At 35.1% G+C, this 15,297-nt stretch overlaps 1 protein-coding gene across 1 annotated transcript; it reads left to right on the top strand.

The window, feature by feature from the left end:
• The first annotated feature begins 6,255 nt into the window (after nt 1-6,255).
• Nucleotides 6,256-6,768, top strand: LOC127742857 (uncharacterized). The gene is made up of 3 exons (XM_052255582.1): nt 6,256-6,271; nt 6,306-6,394; nt 6,477-6,768. The coding sequence occupies exons 1-3, from the start codon at nt 6,256-6,258 to the stop codon at nt 6,753-6,755; spliced, it is 384 nt and encodes a 127-aa protein (XP_052111542.1). The 3' UTR covers nt 6,756-6,768.
• The last annotated feature ends 8,529 nt before the right edge of the window (nt 6,769-15,297 follow it).

Raw genomic sequence — 15,297 nt, 5'->3', positions numbered from 1 at the left:
TAGCAATTCCTGAAATCCTGCATCAACAAGATAATTCTACTCCCTTTAATCCAAATTCGGCTGACACAATTAACCAGCATCATATTCTTCCACAATCTATTGTCAACACATTGACTTGCGTTGCTCCCACTGCTTTTGCCGGTCTTGAACCTTATTCAAGTAAAGTCATGCCCTCCCCTAACAAGCATATCGAACAGGAGCAATCTATTCCAATACCACAGTTACTATCTTTTTCTGGTGTTCTTTCCTCGCTCAGTCTAACATTTCCACCAACTGGTAACATATCTGCCCCGCTAGAGCAGACTATTCACCATTCAAACACTAGCCCTAATGTTGTTACCAATCATAATACAATGTCTCCCAATAGCTGCAGCCCCACACAACCACCACCACCTCATAATAGCCACGTCGTCCTGCCACCGTACTTTCCTCTATGACTAGAGTATTATTCTGTGGTTAGGATGATATCCAAGTATCAGTCAACTCACTACTCTATGGTATGTTCTTTCAAATTTATATACCATGTTGTGCATGTTTAACTTTATTAAAAACTATTTAGTTGCACTGAAGGGTTCAACAACCTGATAAATTCATTTGGCAGCTTCTTCCTTCTGCTTTTTCGTCGCAAGCATTTCCTTCGAGACTCGATTTTGTTCATGTTATGGAGCTCCGCAACCCACCTATGCTAATGAAGCTTCGCTGGCAGAGTCTGAGGTCATCAGAAGCCTTCCTTACAAGGGGATGGAGAAGATTTTCTATTGACCATGGACTAAAGTGTGGAAGTGTTGTCAGATTTTCAATGCCCACTAATGATGAAACCACCATCTTTGTCACTATATTACGTCTATAAAGACCAAATCACTTAATTATGTCTGATGACTAAACAATGGGTCTGACTTTTAATGTATTTTGTTAGCTTTTTAATATGTTAGTGTTATATGTTATGGAATTAATTGTACTGATCCCAAATATAATATTAATGAAGTTGGATTTTTAATGCTTGAAAGAATGGTTGCAACCTTCATGGATTACAACTTGGCGTGCATTTTTTTATAACATATTTCATGCATACCATGTACAATTAAGTATATAGCCATATGTGCTAATAGAGAATTAAGTATTCTTATAAGTCCCACATTCATTTGAAGAAGACATACTCAAATTTTAATGTTCCTGGCTTTTTGACCTCTTAAAACAGCCATTATTTCCTTAGGGATTCAATATTAACATAAATTGATGGTTTTGAAGAAAGCAATGTTTTAATAAATATTCACAATTAACGTGAGTACATGTTTTTTTATACTAATCGGTTCAATCGGTTCAAGCAATTAAATAAGTGCCAATCACTATACTGAGTGGGTTGAAACAAAAAGGGTGTGAGAAACCCTTGGTGACTTCTTGATCGAGCCCGTCAAAGACTGCAATACGAGTTGAACCGATCGGTCTTTCTTAAAGAATTTTCCCTTTTTTTAATTGTTTAATGAAAAAAATGGTCCACCATCCTCTAACCCTAACCCACTCCCCAAATCAGATTTAATGCAAAACCTCATTACCGAGCCCATGTCATCATCAAAACTACCAGCCCCCACCATCACCGTAGTTATCTCCTCGGTCGACAGTACCGTCGCAGCCGACAACATAACAGCTGCAGGGTATTGTGCCGAACCAAACGTCTCTCCCATTGACGTTCTTCTCCTCGTCGTGAACCACTTGATCGGAGGACTCCTTTTGCCATCACGAGGGGTTCTTGGTTGGTCATCATTTTCTCGCCGTCGCGAGCTCTGTGCACAGCGTCACCGCCTTCCAGCGCTTTGTACCCCAACACACTCCTTTCTCTACATTTCTCTCAATTATGTTGTGGAGTATTCACCTCGCCGGCGCCTTATTTCCTCCCTCGCTGTCAGTAAACACGACTTCGACATTTTATTACTAATTTTTAAGTTTATTTTATTTATCTTGATTTGTGAGTTGCTGATTGATGTTTTCTCTCATTCTAAATTGTTGATGGTGCCCTGATCTAATTCTAAGTTGTTGAATCTGGATGCTGATTTTTTTATTGTAATTTTAATACTCAATTTCTCGCATTCTGGTTTTTTTGTGTGCTAAAATTGGGGTAGTTGCTTTTTTTCCTCCATCATTTAGTCGAACAATAATGTGTAACAAACTATGGGGTACCAGCAACACATCATCTTTGTTGCTCCCAAATAAAATGACAAAAGTTTCATATTTATTTTAACTCTTACATTATTTTGTATTTCTATGTGTGCTTAATTTTTAACAAATGTACCTAATTATTCTTTTTCCTGCAGAAGCAATCTTTAACTGTGGAAAAATGTTTCTGAAAATTAATAAGAAATGGAATGTGAAAAATTTTAGCATAAATACATTTTGATTTATTCAACCAGCAACATTTGACTTGGTAGAAACTAAAACAAAACTACTGTTTTAATTTTCTTTGGGATAAATCTAATGAGAATGAATCGACCAGAGTCGAGTTTATCTAAATTATATAGTAAATTTTTGAAAAACTTATTTTATATTTGATTAAGTCAGTTAAATCCCGATTGAAACTCGGTTAACCTCTGAATCGAATATGCAGTTTTAAGCAATTCAATTATGCTACCTGTCAAAAATAACTCCAATGTTATAGTTTGTTACATCCATAGGTGATTGTTTTGTTACGGTCGTTAGCAATTCCCCCTGTGCACAACACAAATAATGATTTAGGGTTCTTCGGACAGAGGTTACCCTATTCGTATATTCTCATTCTTTCAAAAGTAAAGACACGCCAAACGTTTTTGGAATTATATGCATGTAGATATAACTATAGATAGATAGATACATAGGGGTAGCCTTTAATGCTCCGTTCGCCTCAAGATGCCATTCAAAATGAACTTATGTTAATTGGTGTCCCATGGTCTATGCATATATTTTTATACTATTATCTCTCTTTTTTGTTTTAAGTGATGAATTATTATGAGTCACATGATGCCTCATAAGAACATCTAATTGTATGTTATGGTATCGCTTGTTATTAAAAGTAAAGATAGGATTAACCTTTTTGGCAATAGAAGCATATGAATATAACAAGACACACCTAGACAAGTGTAACCATGCATATCCTATGCGTGTGCACATGCCATTCATGGTGAACCAATCTTATGCTATGTTCTATTGTACAAGTATACACCCTTATTTATTTAGTTATTTATTTAATTATTTTATACTTGATTGATATATATATGTGAGACCTTTATTCTTTAACTCTTGAATCTTCAATAATACTAAGAAATTATTATAAGTGATATTTGTGTTTTGTTAGTATTTCATTTAATTTAATTGTCGATCATTTATTGCTCATATATTTTTTTTCATATGTTCTCTTTTTTAATGGTTTCTAGAACTAAAAAGTTATAATTATAAGATACATAATAATATATTTTTTGTTATTAAAGGTAAAGATAAACGTAACCTTTTTTGGCAACTTATGCCTGCCATTCTTGATAATCACATCTTTTTTATGATCATTCTACAAATCTACATTCTTATATTTATGTGTTTATTTGTAGTTGTTATAGGTCTTTTTATTTTATATTTTTATTTTTATTTATGTTATATATATATATATATATAATCTTTATTCTTAATTTATTTAATCTTCAATAATACTGGGTAATTATTACAAGAAATACGTTCCTTTTGTTGTTATCTCATTTAATTTAATTTTAATTTACTTATTGCTCATATATTTTGTATATCGCGCTCATTTTTTATTTTATTGGAAATGTTATACTTGATATCACCAGGTCGTATGAGTCATACTAATTAACATTAACTTATGTTAATCAATAACAAATAGTTAAGTTATGAAATTATCACATCATGCTACTACGTGTATACATTCAGAACAGCTCTCTGAAGTGTAGCAACCATTTTTTGGGCACTTAGAGTTTCTAATGTTGTCTCGACCTCATGACAACAACCTCATTCATCCCTTTCATATCCAAGCGCCACAAGTGGTTATAAATACATCACCAAGACCAGGTAGTCCAACATCTCTTGCTTGACACCTAAACTAGAATTTGTTGCAACTAAAAACATGTATTGTTTTGAAATGGCAAGCACCTACAACTACTTGAAGGATATTGATGCATTTAATGACAATTTGATCTATAGGATCAAGCTGAGGGTATTGAAAATCTGGTCATTGTCCGAGTAGAAATACGTAAGACCAACTTTGGAGTTTGTGGCAATGGATCAGCTGGTGAGCTAGCTAACATAATGTAGCTTTTTAGTTTTATTTCTTTATGTGTTGGTTTTATCAGCAGACCAGGGCTATGTAAAAATTAGCTGACTTAATGAATTACCACGTGAATTGTACGTTCATATGCGTCATGTACCGTTATGATTTGCATAAAGGGAGATCGTATCCAATGTTCCATTAGGAATCCACAGCAGAGGCTGTTTGAGGCTGAGTTGGTGGAGGGAAAAATATATACCATCTACAACTTTTCAGTTGCCGTTAATGATAAAAAATACAAGGCCACTAATCATGCTAGCAGGATTTACTTTAAGAGGGATACTCAACTTTGATTGGTTGATGATTCATCCTTTCCTGAGAATGTCTTCCGATTTGTTCCCAACGAAGTCATACTCAACCACACCAATGCTCAATCACATCTTATAGGTAACATGTAATTGCTAAGATATTCTATTTATAAATCATTGTTAATGATGTCAAATAATCTGATGGGCAAATGTAATCACTTTTACTTTTCAGATGTCATTGGTCTTCTGACGGCCAAGGGTGACATAATTGAATTTACTAAAAATGGAAAGAAGAGCAACTACATCGTTTTGGAGCTCGATGACATGCAGTTAGGGCTAAAGTTGATCCCATCTAATATCTATTCCAATTTCTATCATAGACTAGACTCATGTTATTAGGAAGTTTTTTTAAAGGTATACGACTTACACTATTTAAACCAGGGAAAAAGGAAAAATTCGCTATACACTTTGGGAGGAGTTCGCAACTAAGTTGGTCAAACATATTGAAGAGCAGCTGACGTTTGAGTATATCCTAATTGTATAATTCGCTAAGTTCAATCTATTTAAAGGTTTGTCACCCATGTGTTCTTGGAATTGTAAGTCATCGACATCTCATTGCTCATGTACTGAATTGAGGGAATACTATGTTTGTGGCAGGTACAATGGGGATATCAAATACCACCCATAATTCAATTCTTTACATCAATGCAAACTTTCAGGCGGTAAAGGATTTTCATAAAAGGTACTACATTTCATCCTGTTATTTCGTTAAATAACTGTTTCATCAGCTTCATCAAACGAATGACGTGTATGTATATTTAAAATACTACCAGTGTCATCATGTCCGGTGTTCCACCTCCAAATCAACTCTCCCAAATAGCGACTGAACCTGTATACTCCATTGAGGAAGATCTCATTAATAACTCAATATATAAATCCATTTTTGAGCTCAAAGAATGAATTGAGGTTAGTCATTAAATAACATGATTATTTTTTGTTTCGGCAAATTCATAGAACTTATGAGTTATTACTTTTAAGAATGGGAGCTTTGTTATAATTGGAACTGTTGTTGCAATCGATCCTAAGAACGGATGGTGGTACAAAAGCTGCAAACATTGTTTCCATTCTCTGAATGAGGATGACAACTCATAATACTGTGCCAAATGCGACACGTATTCCACCATTCACACTCCACAGTATGCATCAAAACCTTTTGTTAAAAATTTTACTAAACAAGCATGCCTAAATTTACATTCATCCTTTCTAACGTATTTTTTTTAAACAGGTATAGCATTAATATTAAGGTTGTTGATGACATTGATTCAGCTGCATTTATGCTGTATGACAAAGAAGCTTCCAAATTTCTTGGGATCTCAGCTTCTGATCTCAGACTTGCACAACTGACCAGGGTATTGTATACTATATGCATATACTATAGATACTATAGATGCACATAAGATGATTCATTGCTATCGTTTTATGTTAATCTGAACTTCATTACTCAGCACATCATTTCAAATTTTCCATCCTAACTCTAGGGTGGCACCAATGAGGAATACCCGACAGAGCTTAATTCCTTTAGGGGGAAAAGATTTCTCTTCAAAGTCTCCGTGAAGATGGAAGATCTTAATTCATTCCAACCGTGCAAGATAATTGTCATGAAGCTTTACGGAGACATGTCTGTCATATCAAAATTTATTCAGAAGCATGATATATATTAGGTGTCAATTGCATTGAATTATTTCATTTGAATGAAGTTAGTTTTCAATTGAACTTATGCAATCTCCATGATTCAGCAAAATCTGGCATTAGAGAACTCAGAACTACTCAGCATGCAACACCTAAGGTTACCGTCATTCTAAACAGCTCACATATTATTTTACTAAATCTAACGAAAATCTATTTTTATAAGTGGCTTCAAATTTCAGGACACATGTTCACCTTCTGTTGAGAGTTTGGTCGGCGACACTAATAAGGGTTATTCAACTCTAAAGAGAAACATTGTTGGTGGCGGATGGACAAAACAGCTTATTGATCTCTATCCGGATTCTACCGAAGGATCATCCACAAAGTGTAGGAAATTGAAAATGGCCAGGTTGCTGGTGTTGATAAACCCCATCAAAATTAGTGCATCCAAAGCCTACAAGAGAAATTATGCACAGATTAATGATAAACCTATAGGATCACACTATGTTTCGTACTGTTAATGCTACTTTCAGTTAAGGCCTTATGTGTTGTCCTAAACTTAGGAAATTTTATAAGTTTCCCTTTACCTGTGTTTTCCAAAGAATGTATGCCTATACAGTCAAACCATGCATGTTGTTATGTTTGTCTGATGCTTACTACCCTGTATGTGCGGCAGGAGCAGTATCCATGATATGCACCTGCTTACTATGATGTTGCTTTTAATGCTATCTTAGTATTTAATATGGTCACCCCTTCTAAATATCACTTAATTACTATTATGTTGATTTCCTTGTGTTAGGACAAAGAATGAGACCATTCTAATGCATGCGTAGTATACTTATGCATCTTTTGGTGGTTTCAAAATCATAAGACATTTATGTTGGAATATTTAATTTATAATGTATTCACAAAGCATGTTTTTTCCGAGACTATCATCTCTTTAAGATGCCAATTAGTTCACCATTCAATGAGGTGCATAAATTACAGGATGAATCCTCATGAATAAAAGCACCCACAACAAAACTAAAATTTATTATTACGCAACATGCTAGAATGGCACATCCGTGTGTACTTTTTCTCCGTTTTTGATATTCAAATATTAATATTTAAATTTTGATACAGCAAAACACCATTCAACCTGAATGAGTTTTACTCGGCACAATTTTTTAATAGTCTACATATTTAAATTTTTTTGTACCCGTATAGCCAAAGCTTTCCTTCTTTACCCTCTCATGCATAGGTGTCATTTTTACCAGTGTTCTCCCTTTCTATAAACCCCACTACAAGTACATTTGTTCTCACTGTTTCACACCACTTTCCTATCCTCTTTACATGTACTGACATTCATATTTTCAATGGCAATATTCATTTTCATTCACCTGTGTTTATCACTTCCCCTGGGTTTATTTTAGCCCTGGCACTATCTCCTTCAATTTGTTTAACGATTGAATAACATACTTCTGAACCATACCAATCTTTCTATACATTTCTATCCATTCAAGACATCCAAACATGGGGAGAAACAGGCTCATTCCGTCGGATTTTGACAATGATCGCATATTCTATCTTCATGTAGACCCTGTTGCTGTAAGTTGTTTCATTCAGACCCCAAATATAGTTACCCTTCCCAAATTTCATATATTGTGCTTTGCTTTGGTTTCTTAATTACTATGACACTCATTATTATTATATTATGTATTTACAGGTTACCCATGAGTTACCATCCTTGTTCTATAGAAAATATAACCATCTCTTTCGTGATAGACTGATTGTTATAGACGCTAACGACAATCAAATTGAGCTATCATTGGGCAGATGTTTCTCTACTGGGTATATTATTAATGGATTTCATAACTTGGTGGGGGTGTTACGGGCTTGCTCATGGTAGTTGGATGAAGTTATTGTATGTTGGGGAAGATATATTTATTGTGATAAAGGTTAAGGATAGCTGTATGACCACTAAAGAATTCTCATGTCTCCCAAGCATTTCACTCATCGCAATCAAACCACATGGTCCTCCTAATAAAAACGAACCACTGGTCCTCCTCCTTCCTCTTTTGTTAATTCAACTCGTGACGATATAGTCATTTCCCAATATAACTTACAACACACTGTTAGCCAGGAAACTCTTTGTTATCCACTTGCGGTGTTCCCTTTGAGTGTGTCAACTTGCTACACACCTGAGGTACAAACTGTTTATATGCAAGATGTTATAAGGGTCAATTTTCAAAGAGATGATGGCTTTATGAGTGTTCCATCTTTGAATGAATCTTATGTTCTTTCTGATCCTAGCCACCCCTGCATTATCAATTCAAATGGTATGTCTAACCAAGGCAATGATTTTATGGAGAATCAACATCAACTTCTTGATCAGACGTTGCTCAATTGCAATACTCTTAACAATTATATTTCTTCTGCAAGCCATCCAACCATTCAAACCGAAAAAAAACATGCAGGCAACAATATCATGTCACCGTTAATCAGCTCAGGCCCTGGTACGGCCATTCAAGGAGCCCAGCCATTGACTTGCCTGAAACTTCTCACATCCACCCAAGTCCAAAATAGCGCAGTGGTAACTCTATGGTCATATTTTAACTTTACACAATCATGTATTCATCACAGATTAATTGACATCATTTTCTTTATTTCTTTGTTTGTTACATTCAATCGCAAGGTAATACCGCTTAGATTTGCTGAGAGTGCATTCCCCAACAGGCATAACCATGTTAACGTGATACTGAACAATGGCTCTTGCTACAGAATGGGGTTGAGATGGAGCAAGAAAAAGAAGGTCCAATTATATCTGATGCATGGATGGAAGACATTTGCTAAGTATAATGGGTTTAGAGCCTGCACCGTTCTAGAGTTCTCTATTTTACCATCTGATGAGACCATCTTGCATGTCAAAATTCTGAAGATCTGAAGGAGCTCCAACATGGTAGAGGCTCAGCAACTGATAACTGCTCTTTGTTGATGCTCTTTGTTATCTTTTTTTCCACAAGACTAATTTATTTTCTCTATAAATTATGTAACCAAGTAGTCAGTATTCATATTTCCCTATGTAAAAGCTGAAAACTTTAATTTCCTAATGTTAGTTGTTTGAAAAAAAATTCTCAAGTACAGAGTCTTTATTCCACTTAATTAGTTGTATCTTTTAGCATTAAAATAGTCAAATACTATTACAAAACCCAACTCAACGTGGATGCTCGACAAAGATATTTTTTAGTCACATTTACGCTAGATCTTCAAGAAAAGTGTTCAATGATCATGCTTAAGCTGCATTGTTACAGGTATGTGTGTATAATAATACACAACATTATACTACCTCCATTAAATTGGCGCGGCAAAATGGCTTACTTGCGAGGCCACTCCATTTTTGCAACTCCTATTCTTCAACATGAAAAAAATTGTCAAACACGAATGCATCAGATCCCTTCTAATAACACATTAAGAATACTACCCCTCTTTTCTATTTTTTCCTTCTATGTGATCTGCATAAAAATTGCTCATTTGTACGTGTGTAGTGTGAATCTATTCATGCTTCATTTTCACGCAAATCATGGAAATATATCCAAAAATCACTCTCATCCATGGAATTTTATTAGTTATATGCTCCATCTGTAAATAAGTCGCTCATTTTATCAGTCAACTTTTATTTTAGTAGTCTTTTGGAAATCAAAATTATTTTAGTTGTTTTTGTGTAGTGGGATAGAAGCACTAATGCAAATAATGAGATAATTAATTAGTTTCTTCAAAATGTGTGGAATTTATTAAGTCTGATAGTGTTGTAAAGGAATGAAATCTACTTAGTTTTCTTTAGTATGGCGCTAAATCAAACATGGATATTTGAGTATATGCATGTTGAATCCTACACAACCTATTATTGAATATTGCAGGCCACCGCATCAATATTTGTAGCAGGTTATCACCCTGTGTTCAGAAGTACTCTCTGACTGCAGCCTTGACATGCTTTGATCTATTTTGTCGTCGCCTCATTAATACATGGTGTATCATATATATCTTAATAACATTATCTGCACACGCTATTCAAAAGTCAATATACTATGGTTGCTTAATTACCACAATTTAAACCATGATCATGTCTACACACATTCCAACAACGCTTTTATAGAGTTTTTCAAACTTTACACTTTGGGTGGTGATGTACTGATCAACAGGCTACACCACTAATGATGAGGTCTATTACTGACTCATCACCGTCAAGAAATATTTTATTAAATAAAAATTCCATGTGAATAAATTGGGCTTTATCAAAAGTTAATAACTAGAATATTTCTTCAACTTATCAATTCTAAATTACATGCCTGATCTATAAATAGTACGACAATAAATAAAAAACATATTTAGTGCCAAACGCACAAACACATCTTCTTTTTCATTCCTCATATACCCTTTGTAAAACTGGGGTCTTTCCATTCATTAATGGAGATCCTCTGTTGTATGCTGGAAGATGTTATCGACTCCATCCACTTAGCGACTTAATTCCCACGGAGAACGTTTTTGGCAAATACTTCAATCACTGTATTAACGCTACCACGTTAATTAACTGACGTCTTTGTCGATCCTAAAATAGAAAGTAGTAAAATGGCATCTGACATTGATCAATAATGTCATGTATTTTATCTCACTATTGATCCAATGGCGGTATGATATCATGACTTTTTCTTTTTATATCACAGTTAATAGTTAATGGATTCTTGCTGAAAGTAATACTAGACATAGTTTCATGCATGTGACTATTTTGTATTAATCCATTTTCATTATGCATAGAGGATGCATTCTATTCCTACACTATTCTTTAGAAAATACAGCCACTCCTTGGATAACGAGATGAAAGTTATGGACACCAATCGAAACCTGATTTCCTTGAAAATTCTTAAGGGCCACAACACTGGTTATATTGTTGAAGGGTTTGATAAGTTGGTGCAACTTTATCGCCTCACAAACGGGGGTACAATAAAGCTGCGTTACCTTTTCAATGATATCTTCTATGTACTAAAGGTGAAGGATGATAAGTTGGCAAGCATCCCAATCGTCTTCCATTATGTCAAGGATCGTTTTGTATCTAATAGCTTGGATAAGGGGAAACAAGTTATGCCAAATGACCCCTTTTTTGACCACATAGAGAGTTTTCACTCTGCATCGTACAAGGTCAACAAGAAGAGGAAACGAGGTCAATTGGGTCAAGGCTAGACGAAGAGTAATTATCCTTACCGTGAGCATGCAAGAAGCTTGGATGCAAGGACTGCCATCAACAAACATACCATCAAACCGTCACCTGCTCCTGTCATTTTAGAGTTCGAGAAGTCTCATCCTATTTCAAAGCCTCTAGATATAGACCTCAATATTGTGCCTGAAACTGATGAGGAAGACACCACTATACATGAACAATGTATTGTGAAAATGAACGACCAACATGTCAAGATTACCAAGGAGCAACCTATGGTACCATTTTACAAATTCCCACCAACATATCCTACCAGTCAGCTTCTCAATGGTACTCCGCGTGTTTTTTCCTTTGCTAGATTCAACAATTCATGCATCATTCCATTCTTCCCTAGCAAATGGTCAGACAATGCACTTTATTACTCATTCATGTGCATCCTTACTAATCAGGAGGTCTGATGCTCCTACATGGTAGCTTACATTTACATCGATGCGATATATAAAATGCAGTAATTGATATCTTATAAATTTATTAGTTTCTATGAATATAACTTTTGTCACTTTATGATGCAGACTAATTTTGCCATCCATGCCTTTCCGTCTAGATTCAATGATGTTTGTGTTTTTCTATCTAGCGAATTGCAGTACCACATGTATCTCAACTGGAATATTTCCTATAGGTTCGTTGAGGTCATAATGGATAGAGAATGGAGAGCTTTTGTGAGGAATCACTTTCTAAGGGCTGGCAGTGTTTTGAGATTCAGAGCATCACCCTTTAATGAGTATTTCATGTATGTAGAAGTCTTGCATGTTTGATGGACTCACTACGACATTAGTATCTATTAGTTATTTCATGTTTAGGTGGTATATGGGCTAACATGTAACTTTTTTGTAGAGTAACTCTGTGAACCATTATGCATAGATTTTCTCATGTTGTTCCATTGGCATATTATGAACAATTAGGACACATGAGGACATGAAAAATAGTTCAACAAGTTACTTTTCCTGCACTGGTGCTTGGACTATATGATGTAGCTATCAACTCAACACGCTATGTATCTTATTAATCTTACCTGATTAATCTTATTATTTATTAATTTGAATGAAAACATAGACTTTGTGAATTCTAAGTATGAAATGATCCACTGATTCTCTTTGTAAAATCTCATATTATTATCCCCCTTTCTTGATCATAGATTATATATTTGGTTCCCTTATTAATTAACTTACACAGACCAGCACCTCTTACCAGGTTCAGTTTAATTTGTCATCATGTCTTTTGTTTAATATTTAGTCTTAATTATTAAATTATGTGACCGTGGAAACTTATCACTATGATTTAAATTTAGATTACTCAACAAGCTGCACACACACACACATGTCAAATTGGCTGATAATCCATACGTGAATTTGCAAAGTTACGTCCAAAAATATAAGGACAAATTTATACAATTCATAATCTCCCTCCTGAAACTTTCATCTCCATTTACAAAATAAATACACAATGATCAGATATTAGATGTCATAAGTTTTAGTTTATTTTGTCTATCATGGATTATAATGATTATATACTGAGACCCAAATTAGCCAGATTAAGGAGGAAAATGATACTGCATGAGAAAAGAGGAAGGAGACAACAATCATTACCCCAAATTCATGCCACGACTGGTTAGTTTATTGCTCGGCTATCCTTATTAGCCAATTCATGGTTTAAATATATCCATTGCCCCCTGTCAAAAAAAAAATACATATATACATTGCCCTACTCCTTCATATACTTCTTCTAACATATTCATTACCCGTCATGGCCTCAAGTGCGGCATCAATTCTTCCTCTTAAGAGGCACTCAAATATGGTATTCAGGGGTTCATCTTCAACGCAACCATCAGTGAGCCCAACGGATCCAACCATACAAAGTTATTCGTTAAATCCTTCTGAGTTGCATGTGATCGGTCTCAAAGATGTTGCTCGCAAGAAAAATAAGTCTGTGGCCCAACCAGATTGTTTGCGCAGTCCACTTACAGCTTTGATTCCTTCTACAACTGAACTTGTTCTATACATTCATTAGAATTCTTATCTTAAAATAATGCTTTTCAATTTACCAGAGAAACCAATATGCACATGAATCCATCAATGGAGGAATTAGAATTACCGATCCATGCTCCTCCATCATTTAATGCATGCAAGACTTTCGACACACGTCTGCAATGAACTGTACCCCCTCCACTTCATAGGATAATTTGGTTAATAACCAAATGCGACAGTGAGCAACTTTGGTGCATTAGATTTAGTTCCAATGACATATTCATTGTCCATTAATGGTTTGCACTTTTTAAAATTAATAATGGAAAGATTTTACCCGATTCCCAGTCATGCGGTTCCATCACCTAAAGCCCAAGTGCAACTAATCAACTTGGAAGCCATGAACATAACACCTCACATGTACCATATTTTTCACTGAATAGGCCCTTTCCGCACAATAATAGGAACAGAGTTGTTGCTCAAGGTCAAGGTTTGTTTTTCAAAAACTGATACAATTCTAAATTCATTATTTTTTTAACATATACATAGATGCCAGGGCATTGCCTAACCGGATACTTATTATTTGGCAAGTGTTATCACGGTTTATAAGCCATATCATGAATCAAACTAATTAATCATTGTTCAATTCGCAGGGCGGATGCAACATCGCTCAGTTATAGAGCAGTCACAGCATCCTTATGCGGTACAAGCGTCCTTCCTTACCACTAATTCGACCTAAAATACCAATGGTGTCATCGAGGATGATGAAGGTACGTCTTCGGAAATGATCGTTAAATTTTTGTTTCAACTTAGCATTCGGAATGAAAAATCTTGACTTGCTTATAACCTATGAGAGCAATGGTGTCTAGGTTAATTGTCCCAAGTAATGTAGTACTTTATATATAACAATTTTGAGTTAACACAGTATGCCTTTGACGATGCCGGCATGGATTCTGACTATGTAGAATATTTTTACACCGATGGACAACAAGGTACACTTATAACCAACACATTACCTAGATAGCAAAATTTATATTCAGTATGTTCAGCATGAAATTTATCTTTGTGCTCAATTCCATTTTTTACTGCTCTTCCCTTAATAAAATAGCAAAGAATCAACAAAAAATAAATAAGAATAAAAAATAGTAAAAAACCATCACTCAAACTTTTTGTATCACTAATTCATGGCATATGGCCAGAAATTCTACTTCTCTTTTGAAGCACATGTTATAATGACATGCAATAACTTGGAACTAGGAACAAGAAGTGGCATGGAGTCTCCATATAATCTATACTAACTCTTTTGCATAATGTAAGAGTAAAGAATCATATTGATAAACCACTATTTTATGGTTTATCTTCTGCTTAATTGAGTGGATTTTATCAATCTTTCATACACTTATTCATATGATTTGCATGGTTTTACATTCTCCTTCCTGATTTTGTGCTATGATTGAAAACATGCTTCTTTGGCTTTTATTTTCTTTTATTTGAATCCTCTCTTATTATCATTCGATGCCTTGATATGTGTGTTAAGTAATTTCAGGGATTACAGGTCATGAATGGCTCAGAGGATGGAAAGGAAGCATGCAAAATTGGAAGGAATACAAGAAATTGAAGAAACTGCTAAGCTGTCCAGCCTGACCCTCTCGCACTAAAACGATCATAACTTGAGCTATAGAAGTCCAAATGAGATGGTTTCACTTGCATTGGAAAGCTAACGTCCGGGGCTTCGATTTGATATATAATTTGCCATAGTGGCCATATAGATAGGCAATGCGAACGCGCACTCCACGCGGACACGTCGCATCTGCGAATCTCATTCCACGCAAATGCGTGGACGACGCTTCTGCG

The sequence above is a fragment of the Arachis duranensis genome, chromosome 10 (genome assembly GCF_000817695.3).
Source record: "Arachis duranensis cultivar V14167 chromosome 10, aradu.V14167.gnm2.J7QH, whole genome shotgun sequence".
NCBI classification, from domain to species: Eukaryota; Viridiplantae; Streptophyta; class Magnoliopsida; order Fabales; family Fabaceae; genus Arachis; species Arachis duranensis.
Note: the sequence above shows the minus strand (reverse complement) of the source record. Positions and strands in the feature narration are given on the sequence as shown.

Coding starts and splice junctions, on each gene's coding strand:
- LOC127742857 (XM_052255582.1), top strand. Junction 6,395..6,476: donor CTCAGCATGCAACACCTAAG/GTTACCGTCATT, acceptor TTCAAATTTCAG/GACACATGTTCACCTTCTGT.